Raw genomic sequence first — 24,103 nt, forward strand, 5'->3', positions numbered from 1 at the left:
CGCAACAAGTTTCATTCGAAAGGGGACAAAGCCTTGTTGATCACTATTGAATTTTATAACGATCGGATATTGCGTTTCAAAGTTATCAAGACAATGGTACATCGGACCATATAAACCCCATATAAGGTTGGTGTCTTAACTAAATGCGATAAAGGCACCACTATCTGGATTTATCTGAGTTTTCTTTATTAATTTCCAAATGAGAGTGATCATTCGAACGCACATGCTAATGAAACATACCAATCATAGTCATTTAAATAACATTTTTATTAACATAAGAACTAATATTGTTTGGCCAATCATGACAAGGAGGCGTCATTTTCTGTCATTTTTTGAGACCACCAGCAAAATTTTGCGGACGCCGGACATAGCTCCCTAATTGAAAAGGTTATTAAAAATGCTGCATGAATTGCATAATATTGGATAACTAATCCGAATGACGACACAATCACACCAGATTCCGAAGTACAAGTTTCAATCTGTAAAATTAGTGTATATTTTTAATCATTTTTTGTATAATACTAAAACAAGCACTTACCATTTTTTATATACAAAAAATATATTAACAAAATTTCACCCAAATTAATGAAAATACACTTTTGAATTTCCTTATTGAAGATTGAAGAACAAAGTCTAAGATGCTCACGATTTTCAAATAGTGAACAATCAGTCAACAAAGCGCCATGTTATTTATTCACTCATCATTGCTTATTCAAACGATGTTCAAAACACGTTAATATGCACAGTTTTCTCATATGGTATCAATTCGTATTCATATCCTGCGATTTTCACGTGGGTGGCTAGTGAAAATGTCGCTCGATAAAACACGTTCGATTCACATGGAAAAGAACGTTATGTAAACGTGTATATTATTTTCAGTGCACACAACCCTACTTCATCGAGCGCAGTTGATGATGAAGCAAGTGTGTAGGAGCCAGACAATACTAAATACTCATCCTACTTGGTTGGCATTGTACAAAAATACATATGAGAGAGTTAGTTCTGAAAATGGATTGCGAGAGTTCGACTACGTGCCTGGTGCTGGGAATTTGGTTTCATCAGTACCCGCTAAGCTGCGAAGGACGACGGAGGTCCTTCGTAGCTTAGTAGGGAAAGCACCTGTCTAACGTAGGTACTGGTTACCCTCCAATACCTTTTCCGAACTAAATCTATCACAGGTTGTGCATATGCATAAATCGAGTTTCAGACATAGTAATTAATTTCCACTCCGGGTGACTTAATACCTGGATCTTTGTATATGAACTGACTGAAGAAGTTTTCAAGTAGAAAACGAAATACGTATGTTGATACAAACAAGGTTGGATATATGCAGTGGAAGTTAATGGAAGAATTATAAAGTCTTGAAATTGGATTATTGAACTTTTTAAATCATCTATGTTTCCTCTGACTTCGATAGTTTCAATTACGAAGAGAATTTTTTCTCCGAGAGCTAAACTGCCCATGATCGCATACTTGTAACACTCGCATTTTTGTTCATTTTGTAAAAAGCCTGTGAATCGTTCAGAAAGCTCAATTTACTGCATTTAATCCCACAACAGTAAAATAGGCTTTACTATCTTGCTTATCTGTGTTAAGCTGGAAATGATTGAGTTTGTGAGGAAGATTGACAAATGATTTACAAAATCAACCAAAATGCAAATGTTACAAATATGCGATCATGGGCAGTAGATCAGTTCTAAGACTCTTACAACAATTGTACATCATTTAGCAAAACCAAAATAAAATAATGATAATATTGTTCAACTTTAAAAACTAATCATACCTTTGGATCCCGATGGATAGCGTATATGGGCACCAAAATGGGCATCTTATTCGGAACGACAAAGCTGTGGAACGGTTCCAGTTTATACCCGGTAGCGCCCTCCGGTAAAGAGCACTGTCGCTCGATAAAGGGCAGCACAGGATACAGACGCGCTGCCTCCGAGATGACCATACCCAGGTATGGCATCTCGTTGACCAGACATTCATACGGGAGGTCGTGGCCGTATGTGTGGATGCATGAAGTAATCTCGTCGCGCAATCGTTGCTGTATTTCCGGCTGAAAATAAATGTTGATAAGTGTGATTTTTTTCGTACATTGCGGGTATAGGATGAATCTCACATTTTTAGTCAATTCATACAGTGTGAAGGACAACACTGAGGATGTTGTTTCGAAACTAGCCATGTAAAAGGTGGCTGCTTGTGCGACTAAAATGTCGCCTTCGAGTGCTGTAATATAGAATCAGGTTTTTATTTATTCATATACAACAACATATTGTCTATACTCACGTATTTTCTCCTCCACTCCAATCGTCGCCCCATTATTCTTCAACGCAATCATCGAGTCAATGAAATCGCCCCGATTTTCACCACTCGTTTCCCTTCTTCCGATTTCTTGCTCGATGATCGTCTTCAAAAAATGTTCCGTATCCCTGGGAAACAATTTGAAGCCCAGATACGGCACCAGCTCTGGCATGAAGAAAAACGCCGCCATATTAAGGGCTCGCTTGGGTCCATACTCGAATATCTTCCGCCCATAGTAACGAAACTCGGAGTCCTCATCATTCAGACAGTTTGCTTGAATTCCAAAAAATGTGCTTGCAATCACGTCGGTCGTGAAACGAGCACAAAGTTCCTTAAATTCCGTTTCTCGTAGATGTGACGGTTTCTGGGGTACGCCATCCAAAGTTGCTAACATATTCTTACCAATCTACGGAATAGGAAAATAGTTCAACAAAACAGTGAATTCATGAGAATAAATGAAATAATAATCAACTATGAAGATTTCAAACGATTACCAGACTACCTCATCGATAAAAGCAAACATTCTTCGAAGTTTGGACGACGTCACCGATGGCGATAAAACTCCACGCAATTCTTTCCACATCGGCTCCTTGATCATCATTAGATTATAATATCCGAGGGGATCGCCCACGCGATCGGTACACATATGTCGATTGAGAAAATAACTAGAATCCCTAACAAACAGCTTTTGAACCATTTCCGGGTTTCTTATCACCAGTGCCTTCCGAAAGAATATGTTAACACCGAAGAAATCGGCGTCGCGCGTGCGCACGTGATCGTAGATGCGAGCCACATACTCGAACAAGGAATGCAACTGTAACGCGACCGAACTGAAATTTCCAACGGCGGGAATTTCAAAAACATACGCCACTCCCTGGTAGTTCCAGAAGTTGTGGCGCTTCCAAATGAGATAGAAGATTAGCGAGATAAGCCCCAGCCACGCTGCCAAAGGCATTATCACGCCAGAATAACTTGATTAATACTGCGTAGAGTGAACAAGAAAGGGGCATGTGGCTTCAGCGCGCATGCGACACTACCCGTGCTTCCAGGTAGACGATGCACACGCCTAAAATGCTTCAAACAAATGTTACACATTCTACAATAATCAATATTTATCAATAATAATTAAATGATTTGTAAATAACATTAGATTGTGAAATAAATTTAAATAATAAAAAATATGCGAGTGTTTTGCACTAGGTCACTAGTCGATAATCAATAGGATACCTAAAGGAATTATTATTATTTTCTAAAATCTCCTAATCCTGACACTCTTATGAATAAAGATTAGAATACACGATCGGGCATGGGTTGGCCATATACCTAAACCGCTACTGATATAAGCCAACTTTTACCTGTCATGAGGGATGTTGGTATGTGTACAAGGGTAGAAATACATTTATATTAACCTTTGAGCACTCGCATTGGTGCACTTCTGAACTTACTTTCCGCATTCCAAATAATGATTATAAAAAAATCAAAAGCTAAATAACACATCGAGCAGAAATTTAAAAATTGGCTTCCTAAGTTTATTTTGGTGCGTCTTTGCCAGCGAAAACTTCATTTAGTTTCAGTTTTTCAGTATAGTATTCCGTCAGAAACGGGTCTTGCTGTCAGTAAATCAGCGACGTGCTTATTAACGGAAATTTCAATACTTTTCTAGGAGAACGTTAATGCTTTCAGAGAAATATTTCCTTATGTGAATGAATCCTTAGAATATTCAGAAAATTGTTGCCCACGCACTTTTACTGCAACATTTTCAGTTGTTAATATTGCTCTTTGCATGACTGTTTAGATTTCTGTGATAATCTTTCAAACCTATTTTTCGAATTTCGCACTGTCAAACTGACGTTCCTTGAATGACGTTCTGTGTAATGGAGAATGGTGTGCAAAATGTGAATAAATAAATACAACAAGATTATAATTTTCATATTTACTGTTTTTACTAGTAACTTTGATCTAGCTGAATTGATTTAATATGGCGAATATTTTAACAGAGGTGAAAAATCGACGGGCAACTATTAATACAGTGTATCATGTGTTATACGGCTATTACTTTTTGGGCTTGAAAAAAGTGCAACTTGCCAAAATATATATGAAAAACAAAACCACAATTTCAAACTGGATAACAAGATATGAAGAAAATGGATATTTCAACAGAATAGCCTATGCAAGAACAGCGTTAAAATTTGGAGCAGACAAGCGCCGCTGGCTTGTCCAGTAGGGTGTCCCAAAATTGGACAAAGTCTGGGATTTTGGGGGCTCAACCTTCAAATGAAAGCTTAGGGTAAAACAAAAGAAAAATTGTTCTACGACAACTCTGGGAAATGACGTTTAGGGGTGGCCCCGACGCGTTTTATGAAAAAAGTGCATTTTTTATAGGTAACATCGAAAATACCGGTATATCGGAAAGGAATTCGATGAAACCCATCCATTTTATATTTTTTACATTTAACTTAGGGTCTATACTTTATGGTAAAACTTTGATACCGCATGTTTTAGGTCTATATATTTTTCACTGATGCTTTAAATGCCCAAAAATGATTAATTTTTCTTAATATTTTTTTATTAATGCATCCAAAACGGGTATCCATCATAATGCGTTCGAAACTAGATATACATAGAAAGATGGGGAATTTTATAACGAATGTTTTGCTAAAAATAGCAACCTTCTATCTCTATCCGTTTAAAAGTTATTCACGATTTACTGCAGCTTGGAAAAAGACTTTTTGAAATTTCGGATCATAATACCTGGATCATGTTTAAGTAAAGAAACGCCTACTTTTCCATACCAACCAAATGAGCGCTTTAATAACCAATATAGTATTCATATGAGTTGCATAAAATTGATTTTAATACTTATTTGAGTGTTATAATGGAAACCCAACGATGGACCAGCAGTAACATGACTGACTACAAATTGTTCAGTTAGTCTGGGTGAGTACTCAAATAGATTGATGAATATGGTTTCAAAACTACCCATAGGTAGGTTAAGTTTTCGTGTCATGGTTTGTCGAGCTGTGCAATGTTTCTCGATAACATGGAAATTTGTTGTTTTGTGACCATCTTGATTTTTTGCAAGAACGATCATGTGAAGCAAATCCAACTAGATCATTTTGTTATCGATTTGTCATATTTTACGCCATATTGAAGCTCATTTTACGCCATTGCAAAAAATAGTGTGTGCAACTAATTGCAAAACTCGATTTTATCAGCACTCGTAGTATTTATCTCATTCGGCAAGCCTCGTTGGATAAACGTACAACCATGCTTTTTTTTTGTCTTTATTTAGGAGACTTGCAGCCCGAGGCTGGCTCGTCTCCGGATACAACCATGCTGATTAAATCATCTTTTTGCAAGTTACACAAATTACTATTATCATTATTATTTTATAATGCATATTGAAATATTTGGCATCTACCATCTACGGAATCTCTGGAAATAAGAACAATTTACACTAATTACGAACTATTTTGCCTACCAATACTGAATACAATGATAAATTGATTGCATCGATAAATCGGGACCAAAATGATCCAGCCGGATTAACTTCACATGATCGTGCTGGTTAAAAAATCAAGTTGGTCAGAAAACAATTGATTTCCATGTTATCGTGAAACATTGCACAGCTCACCAAACCATGAAACGATAGCTGAACCTACCTATGGGTAGTTTTGAAACCATATTCATCAATCTATTTGAGTACTCACCCAGACTAACTGAACAATTTGTAGTCATGTTACTGCTGGTCCATCGTTGGGTTTCCATTATAACACTCAAATAAGTATTAAAATCAATTTTATGCAACTCATATGAATGCTATATTGGTTATTAAAGCACTCATTTGGTTGGTATGGAAAAGTAGGCGTTTCTTTACTTAAACATGATCCAGGTATTATGATCCGAAATTTCAAAAAGTCTTTTTCCAAGCTGCAGTAAATCGTGAAAAACTTTTAAACGGATAGAGATAGAAGGTTGCTCACCTTTCTATGTATATCTAGTTTCGAACGCATTATGATGGATACCCGTTTTGGATGCATTAATAAAAAAATATTAAGAAAAATTCATCATTTTTGGGCATTTAAAGCATCAGTGAAAAATATATAGACCTAAAACATGCGGTATCAAAGTTTTACCATAAAGTATAAACCCTAAGTTAAATGTAAAAAATATAAAATGGATGGGTTTCATCGAATTTCTTTTCGATATACCGGTATTTTCGATGTTACCTATAAAAAATGCACTTTTTTCATAAAACGCGTCGGGGCCACCCCTAAACGTCATTTCCCAGAGTTGTCGTAGAACAATTTTTCTTTTGTTTTACCCTAAGCTTTCATTTGAAGGTTGAGCCCCCAAAATCCCAGACTTGGTCCAATTTTGGGACACCCTATTGTCCAGCTATATCATGGCAAGCCAACAACTTTTCTGGACGAAGCGGCCAAACTTTTTCTCAAGCATTTCCATATAACCATCTCTGTGGCCTCGATTTGTAGAATCCTTCATCACGAGGGCATGACGTGGAAGACTATAGAACGGAGGGCTTTACAGATAAAGGAATACGACGTTATTAGATTTTATAACGAAATATCTTCTTTCCAATGGGATTACCACAATTTACTCTTCATTGATGAAGTCAGCTTCGACAATAAGGCCATGCTTCGAACAAAGGGATTCGGTGCTCGAGGAAAACGTTTGCTGTTCAGGGGTGAATTCGTCAGAAAACCTCGGGAATCTTTGCTGTGTTTCGCTGGGCAGAACGGTTTGGTGGAAGTATGTCATACAGAAGGAACATTCACGAGAGCAAAGTTCTTTAATTTCTGCAAACGATTTGCTCTCGACAGTGAGCTAGTGCAACATCACCCAGGCTTGCATTCCGTATGGATCCTTGATGGGGCTCAGATTCACTGCGATCCCAATTTGGTGTATTACTTCCGGTCACTTGGAATCCATTTAATATTCCTACCAGCCTATTGTCCTCATATGAACCCCATCGAGGTGTTGTTTGGAATGTGTAAAAAACGACTGCAACGCGAGTACGATGAGAACGACAAAATTAATCTCAAGTTGATAATTGCAAAAATTATGAAGCATTATTCCAATTATAACATGGACAATTTGTTTCGAAAATGCGGCTACATGAAGGGTGGTAGATTCGATCCCACTGCAAATGACGAGGCAAACCTGGTAAATATGGAGTTCGAAGAAAATCACAAAAAGTGTGGTGAGTTCTAATGGGAAACAATGTATCGAACTAACGATAAAGGAAAATAAAAGCATTTAATCCGTGTTTTTGTTTGTTTTATTTTTCAAAATTTCGGGTAACGTACAAAAAATTCGAATAATCACTTTTGTTGAATGTTTGTCATTACCTACATATGATCTACGTCTTCAACATCTTGTACTCTGGAAGCAATCATTGATGAAAACTCATTTTCACGCACGTTCATGGCTGATTCAGCAGAACTGATGAATGAATCTCCGATTTGACTCCTCAAAGCTAAATTTTCAAGGCGCCTCTCCAATACAGAAAGCTTCACAGTCTGTTGCTGCTGAGCCTCCTTCAGCTCTGTAAAAGCATCCATTACCTTCTTAATATCCGCTTGGTACCCGTCATTTACGTTATGGGCAACACGATACTCACGTCGAATTCGCTGGAATTGCTCATTTTCTTTCATTGCAAATAGGTCCATGCAACTACCAGGAGGCGTAGAGTCTTCTTTCATAGCTTCATGCTGATGAGCAGGTGCTGCAAGAATGGTGTTTGCCCAGATGCTCCAGGCAATATCATGACCGTTCCAAATATGCCCATGTTTACGTCGCAACTCATGGGCCAAATCGCTGGCAAATTCCGTTGTCACTGCACCGCCGCGATTCTTGGGTATCACATCAATCAAAGCTTTTTCAACTTTTTTCCACGACGTCTTCGAGTTTACAGTTAGCGAGTATTTGTGGAGCAAAAGTTCAATTGTTGACTTTTTTCTCCAGTTTTGAAGAACGTTGGTGCTTAATTTATCTACTGTTATAGTCCTACGGTTTTGCTTATCGTAAAACAAGGCAAAGTGTACGAAATCAGCTTCACAGATTTCCTTATTAGGACTCCATTTGTAGGTGACATTACCATCATCGTCATGAACTGTTACCACTTGCCGAATAAGGTGCTTTTTAGATTGTTCCCAAACGCTACTCAGAAAATTTTCGACGCTGTTGCCACAGATTAACCAGGTGTCTAACTCTCCAGCTGAGGTTTGTTGGAATATCAGGTAGTGTGCGACGCTTCGCTGTAGATCGAACATGGATAAGAAGCGGGCGCCGGTTAGTTGTAGTTGCTCTTTGGTATAGATTAAGGAAGTTTGCTATGGATTATTGTATATACCTATTGTTGAATAAAGAGAACTGCAGCTGCTGGCAGAAGTATCAGTCAGTAGCCTGCCGTGGTGTAGAGAGGGAACTCTAGTTGTTATTCTTTGTGAGGGGGTTCCCTTCTCCGGCCAACAGGTTATGGGCCCAGGAACGATTCCCGTTCTCCATCTTAGTGGGATGTTATTGCCGTCGACGTTATCGCAGTGGGATCATGGATCGGCCGCATAAGTCGCGTGGCGCAGTGGGATCATGGATCAGCCACGTAAGTCTTGGGTAGCGTCGGGCGGAATTCATCAGGAGATTGGAAAGTTGTTCGGTAGGATGCTGGCTGGTCAGCAGGCGTCCAGGAGGAGCGTCGGAACATTCAGGAGCTGGTCAACAGAGGGTGCTGTGCAAACGTCGGATAGAGGCCATTTGTACGGGCAACGGATTGGGCCAGGAGAGGAATTGTTCGGCGAGGAGGAGCTCTGGACGGGAGGCTCGGTGTTAGAAGGAGCCAGGAGAGTTGCGAGGCGTGCACACTAAGGAGGAGTGTTGGAATATCAGGTAGTGTGCGACGCTTCGCTGTAGATCGAACATGGATAAGAAGCGGGCGCCGGTTAGTTGTAGTTGCTCTTTGGTATAGATTAAGGAAGTTTGCTATGGATTATTGTATATACCTATTGTTGAATAAAGAGAACTGCAGCTGCTGGCAGAAGTATCAGTCAGTAGCCTGCCGTGGTGTAGAGAGGGAACTCTAGTTGTTATTCTTTGTGAGGGGGTTCCCTTGTCTTCGGCCAACAAGGTTTGCCCTTTAAAATCACGCAAAGAAACAACCAAGCTCACCATAAACAATGTCGATTCATCATCCTCAAAGGATGCCTTTGAATTTTCAGCAGCACTATTCGAATCAGCTTTTTTGTCTGCACCCTCTTCTGCTCTCATTTCCATATCACAATCCTCAGGATCACTCTCCAAAAACTCAGCATCACACTCAATAAACTCGTCTGAATCGAATAGCCGCTCCTCCGGGTATTCCGTTTCCCTTTCCGTCGCAACCGCAATCGCAGAGCAGCATTCGGCGGCCGTATTTTCCATTACCGGGGATGACTGAGCAAATATAACTTTGTTGTAAATCAAAAGCCTTTCGGGTTTTCAATATTTAGTTGACTGATTTTATCTTACCAATCAAATTACTGGGGAAACCAATCCGTTTTTGAAGACGATGCACCGGATCAAACTGCATCGGAACCGTCGACAGCAACTGCACCGAATTTGCGATGTAAATAAAAACAACAAGACTCACGGCTGTCAGTTGCAAGGTTAACCAAAATAAGGTATTTCAAAAGTATATATTGTATGGAAAAAGCGGATAACCTTCTTGTTTTAATAACCGTCACAGACTACGAAATCGTGTGCGAAATTCGACTGTGATAATCATTTATTCTTGGTTAGTCTAAATAGGAGTAAATGTCGCAATAATATGCCGTCAACAGGAAGTACTGCAGCAGCAGTACACATTGTACAATGAATTATTGGCAGTGGTTGATTGTCTACTTGCCGCTTCCATATCCAGGCGCTATAGTATATGCGCATATAGCCAGCATGAGTTAACCGCCAGAAATTTGTATGTCGAAAGACATCTAACGCATATTTTCTCAAAATTAGGAACTTTTCATGGACAACTGCACTGTATGGAAAAAAATCTTTCGTTCTTCATAAATTTTGACGTTTACTGGCCTTGTTGTTTTCTAATTTCTTTGCAGCGACAAAGAGACAAAGCAGTCCGTGCAGTGCCCTATTTGGTACCGGTTATGAAGGATGGTGTCCGCTTTGATTGAGGTGCTTAATTTTGAGAAATCGAATCTTAGATGCCTTTCGCCATACTGATTTCAGATAATTAACCCCTAGTGTGCCGTTGAAAGCACGCTCAAAGCAGGCGATTAATTGGTGTGCAAATAGTTTTATTTCTTATTTTTGTGTTTTTTTTTCAGTAGTAAGCACGCCGGATAACAACAAAACACGACAAAAAATGAGCATAGCCTGTTTTGCGAATGTTATTGATATAGGACCATGTTATTAATAATGGAACAGATAACCTACAAGGTGGACAATTTTAAACGTGAAAATGTTTCGGAATCTGTTAAAGGAGTTTTGGTCTACTAAGCTCCATTGTATACAAAGGTGATTGGAAGTCCAAAGACACGAAGCATCTCATACATATAGGATCAGAAGCATCATCCGGAAATGGCAGCCGTTCAGCGGTCCGCAAGATTAAACTACGCCGCACGGCGGACCACGGACCATCTGTTATTATTTATTAATCTGAGTTCAAATAGTTTTCAAACAGACGTCACACAACACAGACGTACTTTGACACCCTTCTCGAAAGTAAAACAAGAAAGTTAATATTCTAAGGGGTTTAAAGGCTTGATCCTCCACGAGGGAGCTCCCCAAATCCAACATGGATTCACTGAGGGTACATACCTTCTATCTGGACATCCGTGGAATCCGAAACATCAAGCAAACACTGGTGTATGACTTTATTGCGGACGGTTTACACCTTACACCAAGCGACGTTGTAGCAATTCAATTCGATTTGACGGAAGGTAAAGTCTACGTTGAACTCCACAGCCAGGAGAAAGCCCAGGAGGTTGTCCGAAAATACGACGGCAAGCTAGAATTGATCAGTGACAGCAAGGTCCACAGAATGCGTCTGGCAGTAGAGGATGGAGGAACGGACGTCAAACTCCACCATTTACCGCCACGAATGCCAGAGGAATGGATAGACGAATTCATGGCGCGATACGGCACAGTAATTTCTATCACGGAGCAAAAGTGCAAGTCATCTCGGTTCCTGGATGCTTCAAAGGGAGTGAAAGTCGTACGGATCCAATTGAGGAAAGCCATTCCATCCTACATAAGCATTCGAGGTTACAACACCTATGTAACTTACAATAATCAAGAACCTACTTGTCGTCACTGTGGTAACATCATGCATCGGGGCAGAAGCTGTGCTGATAACCGTCTCATAATAGCTGAGGACCAACGGAAGATTGTCTCGTACGCCGACATTGCATCAGGAATTTCTTCTAAATCAGATGCCACCAACAACGTGGTATCTGCACCAGACAATAGTGCAAGCGCTGCGTCGATGGTGTCTGACAATAGTCATTCATTACCAGATACATCACTGAAAGCTCCTGTACCTACTACGAGCACACAACAACAGATTAAGCGGCCGGCGGCAAACCACGGAGACTGTGAAACTGAAAAAAAAGGTAAAAGCTCGACGGAACAACGAAACACATCTACTGATCGCAAAGATTTAACCACAGCGAAGAAAACAGCCGTAACACATACGACAATCGAACGAACTGCAAGCGCCAACACCTCGATCGACCGAAATATATCTGATGACGATCAGCATGCCTACAATCGCCACAGCCGACTGGGAACGCAGACACGCGCATCTATCGAAGAGACAAGTAGAACTCGTAATTCGCAACCAAATTAAAATGTCTTCACACGACCAATCATACACACTTGCAACTATCAACGTTAACGCAATACAAAATCCTACCAAAATCCACTCTTTCTCTCGGCATTCATTCGAATGCTTGATCTTGACCTCGAAGCCCTCCTTAGCCGTGCGGTAAGACGCGCGGCTACAAAGCAAGACCATGCTGAGGGTGGCTGGGTTCGATTCCCGGTGCCGGTCTAGGCAATTTTCGGATTGGAAATTGTCTCGACTTCCCTGGGCATAAAAGTATCATCGTGTTAGCCTCATGATATACGAATGCAAAAATGGTAATGTGGCTAAGAAACCTCGCAGTTAATAACTGTGGAAGTGCTTAATGAACACTAAGCTGCGAGGCGGCTTTGTCCCAGTGTGGGGATGTAATGCCAATAAGAAGAAGATGATTTGACATTGTATGCATGCAAGAAGTTTCGTTCGTGAATTATGAGTTCCCAGGGTACGAAGCAATTTTCAATGTAGATGAGCGAAATCGTGGGACTGCAACACTTATACGAACAGGAATTGATATCACTATGATTATGAGAGGTTTGGACTCACGAATATTGGCCGTTACTCTTCAAAACACAGTAACCATCATAAACATTTATGCACCATCCGGATCAAACAACCGAAATGATAGAGAACAGTTTTTCAACAGAGTAGTCCCAGAACAAATGCTTCAACATGCTCCTTATCTCATCATCGCTGGAGATTTTAATTCGGTGATAAATACGCGCGATTCAACCGGAAATTCGAACATGAGCCCAACTTTAAAGAGGCTCGTTCAAACCGAAGACTTGACGGACTGTTGGCGTCTTTTCAACTCTGGAATCGATTACACGTTCGTTCGAGGTCAATCTATGTCAAGGATCGACGTTTTATACGTTAATCGTCCTGCAGTTCAAAGAATTCAGTGTTGTAAATTAAATTGAATTGAACTGGTTTAGTGACCACAAGGCGGTTGTCATGCGATTCGCTTTACCCGTTGAAGTTCAGCACACTCCGCGGCCACGTATCAACGTATCATCAACGCGTTTAGGGAATATGGAATGGAGTCGGGTGCAAAACTAAACCTCAGAAAAACAGTTGCTTTGCGAATCGGGAACAATTTTGATACTCCTGACGAATTGCAGGTCCAGGAACAGATCAAGGTCTTAGGAGTAATCTACACTAATACTCTACAAGGAAGCATACGTTTAAATTGGGAGAAACTGTGGAGAAGCATGAATGCACTTTTATGGATTAATCGATCAAGAGGTATTAACATCAAACAACGTGTCTGGCTCTTGAACACCTTTATATGCTCCAAGTTATGGTATCTATCATCCATTTTCCCTCTACATGAGGCTACAGGAAAGCGGATTAAGCAGCAAATCTGTATGTTTCTCTGGCATGGAGTACAACATCGAGTACGTTATGAACAGACTTAAAAAAACAAAACAGAATGGAGGATTAGGTTTGCACTGTCCACTGAAGAAAAGCAAAGCTTTGCTCCTCAATCGCTTTCTGCAAACAAAAAATGTGCTGCCATACCAACAAGGATACATACGTGACATCAGAATAGTAAGAGACATCGCCAGAATTTCCGCTGAGCAAGAATACTTGAAGGTGATAATGAAGATGTATCACAAAATTCCAACAAATATTCAAGCAAACTCCACTGCAAGTGGAATTTACGAAAAATATCTGGAAGAGTTACCTGTGAACAGGATCGAAACGATTATAAATCGTAACTGGTTGAGAGTTTGGAAAAACGTTTCGCACAAAGACCTGTCCTCTGAGGAGAGAACAGTATACTATCTAATCTGTAACGAGAAAGTGGGGCATAACGCATTATTGTTTAGAGAAAACCGTCGGATAAGTTCAAACTGTGATGCATGTGGCACTGAAGAAACAATTGAACACAAATTCTCAACATGTCCTCAAATACTCCAATTATGGCAGCATATGGAACATGAGCTGGCGACATTAAGAGGGAGCAGAATCGTCAACTTCAAGTCTCTGCAGCATCCAGAGTTACACGGAATTCGAAGAGTTAACTTGAAGAAAATTTTGAAATCATTCATTAGATACATTATGTTTGTAAACGAAAACAGACCAGTACTTCATAATGTGTTAAATTTAAGATCATATTTGACTATGTATACGTAATTTGCTATTTTAAACAATAAACAATGAGGAAAAAAAAGTTCAAAGACTAAGGCCAAGTAATTCATTGTAAAAGAGAAAATATTTTACTTTTACGATTTTTACGATTTTTACTGCTTGGTTACATTCGGAAGGAGGACTAGGTTTTAGAACCCTATTCGCGTATGGCGTTGCTACCAAGTTGGACAGTAAAATAAATCCTCCGGTGGATGGATTTTGGAGCCGACGGTATGACAAATCACGGCTGCGATGGATGGCGGAAGGAACGTGGAGGAAAACGGATTGATTTGGAGGGTTTGCGCAAAAAACGAGGGAAAAGGGGTCTTCGATCACCAAGTGGATCGTAAAAAGTGTTTCTGGAAAAATCGAATGATAGAGAGAGCGAATAAGCTAACAGCCATACGATACTGGACCGATAACGTGGTAGTGCCGAGATAGTGTAGAAGTTTTTGTACGAGGAAGGCTCCGGTCCTATTCTCCGGACCAAGTCGGCTACCGAAGCCGGAACGGCGTCGGTCGCCGTTGCTGTAAGCACGAACAAGCTACTTGTTTAGAAAGGCGACCTTCCCTAAGCGGCCATTGAATCTCGTCAACCAGTATTGGGTTCCCGTTTCGAGCGGCCACTGTAAGCCCCAACTTGCTACTCGTTGAGGAACGCCTTTTAATAACCTGCCAACGAACCTCGTGTACCCGCTGTAGTTCTGGGTTCGAGCGGCTTGTTGAGTGACGCCGGTTGCCGGAAACCATTTTGTTTTACCAGCTTATCGCCATTCTATGTGAACATCTTCCACGCGACGCCTTCATCGGTGAAAGATTATCCCTCCCTACAAGTCGCGGTTGAGTGTTACTGCCGCAACCTGCCTGCCACCTATTCATCGTCGTTACTGCCGCAGTGACTCGCTTTCACCGGCCTGTCGCATCGCGCCACCCCACGTCGCTGACGCACGTGCCGCCCTACCCGTTCGGGCCCAACCGACCGACTGCGCGATTGGTGCTGTTCATACTTCTCCCTCTGTCGCCCGGCAGGATCGACCGACAGTTCAACTACAGATCCTTTTCGTAAGTGAATATAAATTCTAAAACTAACCCCCGAATTTCTTAGGTAACCAAGTCCGAAAACCTCCCCATTACCTCCATCGACCCTGAGACTCGAGGACTAAAGGAGGCCTTGCGTGCCCACCCCGTTAACTACCGTTGGCTATAGACCAGAAGTCTTGGGTTTAGGACGGTTCTTCCTCTAAGACCTGTCGACGTACCAGTAACGGTATCAACGTATATCAGATTGAACTGTACTTCTTTGAAGTTTTCTTCCCGAGCTATTCTTTCCATTCCAGCTATTTAGTGGCCACCCGTTATTTTAAACTAAATGCACGATCCCATAAATCAAAATTCAGATTGATCCACCTAGCAGTGATTGTGCCTTTCTCGTGCATTATTAAACAACCCAATCAAGCATCAGAAAATAATTCGTTGAAATGCTGAATAATTTGTTATATCAATTTTAAAATCACTGTAAAGTATTATTAGCGTGCGCGTTTTATGAGAGCTTTTTTTTATTATACCAGAAAGCTGCAGAAACGTTATGGCGTTATGCGTCGTATCTTGCACGCAATCAAAGCTTGCGTTGCAATTGTTGTACTAAAGTTGTGTACATAATCGAATAGAAGAGCTTGCATGGGTTGATACTTCAAGGCATTTTATGGCATGCTATAACTTAATTATACTATCGACAGACATATGATTTCTGTACAGTGATACACGTACCATGTTGTACGCGTACAGCAGCAGGATGACACACATATTTTTTTACCATTCGCTGCGTTACTATAGTATTATTTGCGTTACATATAGATTTTTTTCACAAAATAATAAACATTTTTGCAATTCCTGATCATAATACCTGGTTTACAGTTGGCGTTTGAGTGATAAAACGGCCTACTTTTCCATACCACTGACATGGGTGCTTTAATGAACATTATGCAACTCAAATGGGTTGCATAAAATCCATTAAAGCACTCATTTGGGTGCTATAATGGAAAACCAGCATTAGAACAATAGTTACATGACCACATTTAGCTAAATTGGGTTGTTTAGCAAAGAAAAATATGAGGTTTTTTATAGTTTAACATAAAGAGCATGCTTTGCTGATCTTTGAAAACCTTTTATTTACATTTTTATACAGCAAACAATAAGCCATTTCAATCGATAGAATGACACTAACATTCATACAATGACAGTTGGCCCATGCAGCATAAGAACAAATTTTTAGTCCCATATAAATTTAAAATGCAAAATAAAAATAGCTCTGGGGCTCCAAAAATTCTGAAAAATTAGGGTTAGGCTCAGTTTTTTATGCAGTTTCAGAATATGTCAAAACATATATACCCCTAAACAACCCAATTGCCTTGGGTGAGTGTTCAAATAGTGTATTATCTGTGTCACGTAATAAATGAAATAATTTGATTGACATGACATCAAATTCTCCAAAGGCAGGTTTATCTTATGCCTTATGGTCTATCGAACACACAATGCGGCACAATAACATGGAATCTGTTCGTTTTCTGCAGCAACAAGATTTTTTGGCAAGATTGGTCATGTTAAGTGAATAAAATTGTACTATTTTGGTACCATTTTTCGTTATTGCAAAAAATAGCGTGTGCAACTCGTTGCAAAACTCGATTTTTTCAGCACTCGTAGTATTTATCCAACTCGGCAAGCCTCGTTGGATAAACGTACAACTCGTGCTGAAAAAATCATCTTTTTGCAACTAGTTACACAAACTACTATTCCATTTTTACATGACCTGTAAATACTTTATTAAAATCCGGCCTTTTGCTGATTATTTTAAACATTTTTATTGTTATTCAAAACACACTTGGTGAATTTTCGATTGATGTAAAGAAAAACTACTATCTGTAAAATTGCTAAAAAGTAAATTTGTCGTTATCAAAATTATTATATTACAATATGTACAGCTATTTTGATTATTGGGATTGACAAAAAACGTAAAATCCCTATTTACGCCCAAACAAAAACTTTATTAAAACTGTTCCCCCTCCAATCGTGGAAACTCTTCGATATGCAAAATTTTCTGGCATTGTCTGTTGTCTTACAGAATATGTAAGTATTTATTATTATATTCTTTATTATCGTGATTTAAAAAAAATGTAAGTGCTCAGTCTGAACAATCACTGTGATTTTTTTCATTCTTCGGATTTTGAAGGCGTTTTCCTAACTTTGTAGATCTTTGCTAATTTAAGGATACTCCAATACTCTCACCTTTTCTGATATCCCATTTTCTTAGATTCTAGAGCTTCGATTGGATCATTATCATTATATTAACTTTACAGAATATCTTCAGACACGTTTAACTCTGAGAATCATACAAATTCTTAATATTCCCACATTCTCTAAACCCTCCTGGGTAATCAAATACTTAAAATTCCTTAGATTCCTGCGTTATTCAGAGTTTGACAAATTATTTCAATTTTCGTTGATTTTTCAGTACATATACGGAAATGGCCTAGATTCTCAAAATTATTTAAACCTCCATTCTCCAAGTTCAGTAGACCCTCTAGAGTGTCCAAGATTTATTTTTTCTCCTGGTTTTTCGGATGTGGACCTGTTTTTTTAAATCCAATTTCTTACGAATTCCATAGCTCATCCAGAATTTACAGATTTATCATGTGGGACATTCTCCAGGCAATTCGGATCAAGCAGGCTGATTCAGTGAATCCAGGACTGTAATGTTAAAATTAGTAAAAGGATTGATGGAGATATCCATGCTGTTAGATCAGCGTTCCAGACTTGTCTGAAACTCAGAATTCAAAAAAGCTGATAATAGCAAAAGATAATTATTTAAGGTCATCAAATATAACCAGGACAAACAGTTACAATATTTTTATAAATATATGCCTACTGAACAAATCATTTAGTAAATTCAGTGATATGACGTGGCATATAAATTTGTAAAATAAGTAGTTTGAACTAAAATAGAATATACAAATATATCGCCGACGAACACGTTCATTGGTCGTTTTCATATTCCAACAAGAAAAAACTCATTTTTCTTATTATGTTTTAACGTCTGTGATGGGTAGTGACCGCAACCAGATGGCGCCATTGTATGCGTTACTAGCATTGCTTGCATTCAAATTTGCTTTGCGCTGTACCTGTAACGTTGTATACAACGGGCGCAGTACTATCGACAGACATATGATTTCTGTACACTGATACACGTATCATGTTGTACGCATACAGCAGCAGGATGACACACATATTTTTTCACCATTCGCTGTGTTACTATCGTATTATCTGCGTTACATATACAGATTTTCTAACAAAATAATAAAAATACATTTACCATTTTTGCATAGCCTCTAAGTATTGTGCATTTAGACCAAAACTGTTTATATGACGCTGATGAACTGGCAGCAAGGCCCACTTCCGACGAGATTCACACGGAAAAATAAAATAAATATGCAGCACTGCACGGTGTTATCTGTCACAAAATCGAGCTTGTTTTGTCGCTGACAACGTCGCTGGCACCAAATTGAGGTTCGGAAGTCGATTTCCACACTTCCGAACGCTCTTCCGACAATGTTTTGGTAGCAAATTCAAATTTTGTTCTGACGTTCATGATGTCGGAAGTAAGTTCGGAAGTAAAACGTCGGAAGTCGGAATACAATTTAGTGCTGGCGACACAATACATATTAAATAAATATTTCGTTGAAATCCGGCCTTTTGGTGATTATTTTAAACATTTTTATTGTTGTTCGAAACACACTTGGTGAATTTTAGATTTATGTAAAGAAACACTAGTATCTGTAAAATTGCTAACAAAGTAAATTTGTCATTATCAAAATTATTTTACCAATATGTACCGCTTTATTATGATTATTGGGATTGACAAAAAACGCAAAATCCCTATTTACGCCCCAAAAAAATCACTTAAGAAAACGCCTAAATTTCCTAAAAAGAAAAGAGTCTTTTCTTCCCTCAATTTACAACAACCAGTGAATACTAACTGCTCATTTACATATAAACTCGATATAAATTGTGTTGTTATGAGGTGAGGGTTCGATTTCCGCTCCAATCGTAGAAACTCTTCGATATGCAAAATATTCTTCACCAGTCTACCAGGCATTGTCCGTTGTCTTACAAAATATGTTCAGTCTGAACAATCACTGTGCATTTTCGCATTCTTCGGATTTTGAAGACGTTTTCCTGACTTTGTAGATTTGTAGATCTTTGCAGATTTAAGGATACTCCAAAATGATTTTTCTCATTGTTTGATATCCCATGTTTTTAGATACTACACACTTAAAAGCGAAATTTTATTTCGGTAAAATAAAACAACGAACATGGTCTGCAAAGTTTGCTTTGACTGAAATCTCGTTGAATTTTGACGAAATTTGGTACTTCATGTTGATTGCAATCACTCGGTAATAAAATTTGCAGCCATGATCGGTAAACTTTAAATCTCACCGGATTTCGGTAAAGCTCATCTGTCAAAAAATAAACTTAGACATCACACGTGTTTGGCGAAAAAATTTGACTTGAAATTATTTTATTTCAAGCACACATAGATGCTTTTGGAAAACTTCTTTTGGTAAGCAAAACATTGAAAAAAACACAACAAATTAAATGATAACTATAATATTTTATTTAAGCAAATTCACAAATTTCGATGAAACTCCAAAACGAGGCTCCACAAAGATTACCCAAGGAACATATTTGTATAAGGCAGCTGCAGATTGTGCTGAATATGAGATTGGAGGAATCATACCAAACTACAGACGTGATGTACATTTTTGTTCAAAAATTGGAAAGGATTTCCGTCGGAATCACCGTTAATATATAATTTTTCCATCAAGATGAAAGCTATAGTACTATTTTTAAAAGTGACGACGGCATTTTTATTTATCAGATAAGTTTTATGTAATATTGAAGAGAAATTCATAACTCCCTATAGCTGTTTTTGGGTTTTCAACTGGATTACTGGATTGAGATTTTTATGAAGCGTATTCCTGAATACTTATCGTAAAGGTATACTAACATCATATAGTTCGGACAATTTGCTTCATTTTCATAATTCCAGTGAAAATTTGGGAGAAAATTGTGAGTGTTAACGACATATGAAAATAAATCGAAATATATTTATGATCACATGTGTACAAACGCTCGAAAATATTTGAGTTTGCATTTCAATTTATTTACTTCAAATAGCAATGAAAATAAACAAACTAATCATTTACTGAATTTCAGCAAAACATTGTACTGAGATGTTGTAAAACATTACCGAGCAGATCGGTGAACCATTTACGAACAGTTCGGTAAATTTTGACAGTTGGGGGTTTCGCACAATTTACGACCAGTCGGTAATTTGAACTTTCACCGAGATTTTTGCCGAGATCTCAGCTGTTGGATTCTCGGCGATTTTTTTTTGCCGTCTTCGGCAAAATAATTTAAGTGTGTAGAGCTTCGATTGGATCATTGTCATGATCTAAACTTTACAGAATATCTTCAGATACGTTTAACTCCGTAAATCATACAAATTCTTAATATTCCCACATTCTTTAAACCATCTCAACTACTTCAGATTCCTTAGATTTCGTTATTCAGAGTTTGACACATTATTTCAACTTTTGTTGATTTTTCAGTACATATACGGAAATGATTCTCAAAATTATTTAAACCTCCATTCTCCAAGTTCAGTAGACCCTCTAGAGTGCCCAAGATTTTTTTCTTCTGGTTTTTCGGATCTGGACCATTTTTTTTGAATCCGATTTCTTACGAATTCCATAACTTATCCATAACATGTGGGAATGCATGACATTTTCCGGGCAATTCGGGTCAAGCAGGCTGAGTCCGGGACTGTCCTGCATTATCCGAGACGTCTGGACACTTCATGTTAAAATTAGTAAAAGGATTGTTGGATTTATCTGTGCTGTTAAGTATTACAGTTGCGATTCGTTGGTTGGGCCACGACCTCGGCCCAACTAACGAATTCGGTTTTTTAGTTGGGCCAACTGACAGCCATTTGAGCACGTGTATTTCGACTTGAACATCACAAATGATGTCCAGTGACGCCCAATCCCGTTTTACGTGTTTACATTGAATTTTGACGTACGGTTGCTTTTTAGTTGGGCCATGGCCCAACCAGCGGAGGCCCAACTAAAAAGTGACCCAAGTATTAAAATCCCAACCAGCGAATCCCGACTGTACTTACACAAAAAAATCTTCCTTTTTGATCGATAATTAAATATAAAACACTTTAGAAGTGTTCTTGTACGTGATGTCAATCATTTAATTGTTCGGAAACAATTAGTTCAGATATAAATAGAAAATATGTTGACGTTTCCTTTTTATAATAAATAATTACAACAAACTAAGAAAAAAGATCAGCGTTCAAAACTTGTTTTAAACTCAGAATTTAAAAAACTGATAATGGCAAAAGAAAATGATTATATATAACCAGGACAAACAGTTACAATATTTTTATAAATATATGCCTACTGAACAAATCATTTAGTAAATTTAGTGATATAAATTTGTAAAATAAGTAAAATAAGTTTTAACGTCAATAATTGGTAGTGACCGCAACCAGATGGCGCCATTGTATGCGTTACTAGCATTGCTTGCATTCAAATTTTCTTTGTGCTGTACCTGTAGCGTTGTATACAACGGGCGCAGAGCAGGGTACGTATCAGCGTAGAATCATCATTGCTTGGGTAATACCACCGTGATTCTGGGTGACAGATATATGATTTTATGCTGTACAGTGATTTCCGCATCATATATCTGTCACAAGTAGTACGTATCAGCGTAGAATCATCATTGCTTGGGTAATACCAACGTGATTCTGGGTAACAGATATATGATTTTATGCTGTACAGTGATTTTCGCATCATATATCTGTCACAAGATTACTATGTTCCATAACTATCTTAATATTTAGATTTTTTTTGGAATGCGCAATCGTTATGAAATTCAATGGTGATCAACTAGGGTTTGTCCCCCGTCGAATGCAACTTGTTGCGAGAAAATCGATTAAGAATTACTATATGAAAATGTGGCTATAATGTTTTTCGGTTTTCGTGTGCACACACACACACACACACACGGACAGACAGACATTTGTTCGGTTTGACGAGCTGAGTCGATTAGTATATAACATCATAAATTCTATAAAAAGTTCGATTTTGGAGTGAAATGATAGCCTTTCGGTACAACTTTGTTGTACGAGAAAGGCAAAAAGGAAGAGATATATTTTATGTAGATAGCTTGTTGACTCGACTAGTCGATTTGCATCAGTTTAAACTGAATAAAAATTATCATTTCAAAGTTCCTGTATTTTATTCTGAACCATGGTACCGTGAGCATTTTTTAATTTGAACCCCGTTGGTTTGAACATCGTTCAAATTAAAAACTGTTCAAACGTCATTAAGTACGCGGGAAATACTGGAACATCGTGAAACGGAGCACAGCATCAAAACAAAACAGCAAAGAGAGTATCCAGAAACCGGTTCATCTGATGCTCATAGAGTAAACAGAACGGATCCTGTGGAGTACCTGGGCACACCCTCCCCTTCCACAGTATAACGTTCCCTTACCACGTTATTGCGGAGCTCTGGCGAGGCGGACCTATTTTCGCGACCCGTGAGACCAAAATGTCGACCAAACCAAAAAAAAAAAACAAATTTGAGTGGAGAGGGTGAAGCCTCAGACGAAAGGGTGGATCCCTTCCCCAGACGAAGTGGCCTTAACAGGTCGCCCCATCGATCGCAAGGGGCAGGCGATACAGAACAGCGTGGCAGGTCGAAGGAGCCTGAAGGAGATCAAAATGGACTACTCTGACCAGGGTCCCAGGGACCAGTCACAAGGAGAGCGGAGGCCAGAAAATGGAGATGATTACAGACGTAACGGATGTAATCATGTCTTTTCTGGACAACGGCGGAAAGTACAGCAAGGACCTTAAGAAGTCCGTGCTGACCCTCTGCAACATGGTTGTGGGGGCAAAGCAGGAGTGGAAATCCTTGCTGCAGGCAAGTAAGAAGGCGGAACGAAAGATCCGCCAACTTACCGAGGAGAAAGCGGCCAGGAAGGAAGCCGATTCGAAGATTCGAGTCCTTACTGAAGAAAAGCAGCTAAAAAGTTGGCAAAAGAGGTGATGGGTGATGCGTATAAAAAGTTGGCAGAGGTGAGAGCCCTATGCCCAGTGGAGGCAATCCAATGCCGAGGCCTGAAGGTGGGTTGGTCGCTATGCTTGGTGAGCGCATACCAACAACCTCAGGCCTGCTTCAAGTGCTTCGATTACGGACATAAGTCATATGACTGAAGAGGTCCTGATCGGAATCGGATTTGCCGGAGGTGTGGAGCTGAAGGTCACAAGGCTCACACCTGCCAGACCGTCTTCTTCTTCTTTTTCTTATTGGCATTACATCCCCACACTGGGACAGAGCCGCCTCGCAGCTTAGTGTTCATTAAGCACTTTCACAGTTATTAACTGCGAGGTTTCTAAGCCAGGTTACCATTTTTGCATTCGTATATCATGAGGCTAACACGATGATACTTTTATGTCCAGGAAAGTCGAGACAATTTCCAATCCGAAAATTGCCTAGACCGGCCACCCTCAGCATGGTCTTGCTTTGTAGCCGCGCGTCTTACCGCACCTTACTTTACTTACTTATGGATCCTGTATATCTCCGGTGGTGCAAAGGGCCGACTTGAAAGATCTCCATCCTGAGCGTTGCCCGGCTATCGCTTTAACCTGTTGCCAGGTTAGATTTC

At 39.2% G+C, this 24,103-nt stretch overlaps 2 protein-coding genes across 3 annotated transcripts in view; both read right to left on the bottom strand.

Annotated features, from left to right (window-relative positions):
• Window positions 1–24,103, bottom strand: part of LOC134225806 (cytochrome P450 6g1-like) — a 46,062-nt gene that overhangs the window by 18,014 nt on the left and 3,945 nt on the right. Inside the window, exons 1-4 of one of the 2 annotated variants that reach the window (XM_062706165.1) lie at window positions 2,807–3,389; window positions 2,290–2,710; window positions 2,123–2,229; window positions 1,784–2,059 (exon numbers count right to left, since the gene is read on the bottom strand). In XM_062706165.1, coding sequence (XP_062562149.1) covers window positions 1,784–2,059; window positions 2,123–2,229; window positions 2,290–2,710; window positions 2,807–3,259 — 1,257 coding nt within the window. In that variant the 5' untranslated portion in view covers window positions 3,260–3,389. Of the gene's footprint in view, window positions 1–1,783; window positions 2,060–2,122; window positions 2,230–2,289; window positions 2,711–2,806; window positions 3,390–24,103 lie in introns of those variants that run through there. The other variant, XM_062706164.1, reaches the window with a different exon arrangement.
• LOC134225808 (uncharacterized) lies at window positions 7,674–9,996 on the bottom strand. Its single transcript, XM_062706168.1, has 3 exons — window positions 9,829–9,996; window positions 9,455–9,753; window positions 7,674–8,553 (listed from the first exon to the last, which is right to left on the bottom strand). The coding sequence occupies exons 2-3, from the start codon at window positions 9,739–9,741 to the stop codon at window positions 7,674–7,676; spliced, it is 1,167 nt and encodes a 388-aa protein (XP_062562152.1). The 5' UTR covers window positions 9,742–9,753; window positions 9,829–9,996.

Source organism: Armigeres subalbatus, chromosome 3, assembly GCF_024139115.2.
Source record: "Armigeres subalbatus isolate Guangzhou_Male chromosome 3, GZ_Asu_2, whole genome shotgun sequence".
In the NCBI taxonomy this organism is placed as follows: domain Eukaryota; kingdom Metazoa; phylum Arthropoda; class Insecta; order Diptera; family Culicidae; genus Armigeres; species Armigeres subalbatus.

What these genes read in the sequence shown, in the direction of transcription:
- LOC134225808 (XM_062706168.1), bottom strand. Translation starts at nt 9,741, where the DNA reads ATGGAAAATACGGCCGCCGAATGCTGCTCTGCGATTGCGGTTGCGACG. An exon ending in TCTTTGCGTGATTTTAAAGG is followed by an intron (nt 8,554 to 9,454) that starts GCAAACCTTGTT and finishes CCTGATATTCCA; the next exon opens with ACAAACCTCAGCTGGAGAGT.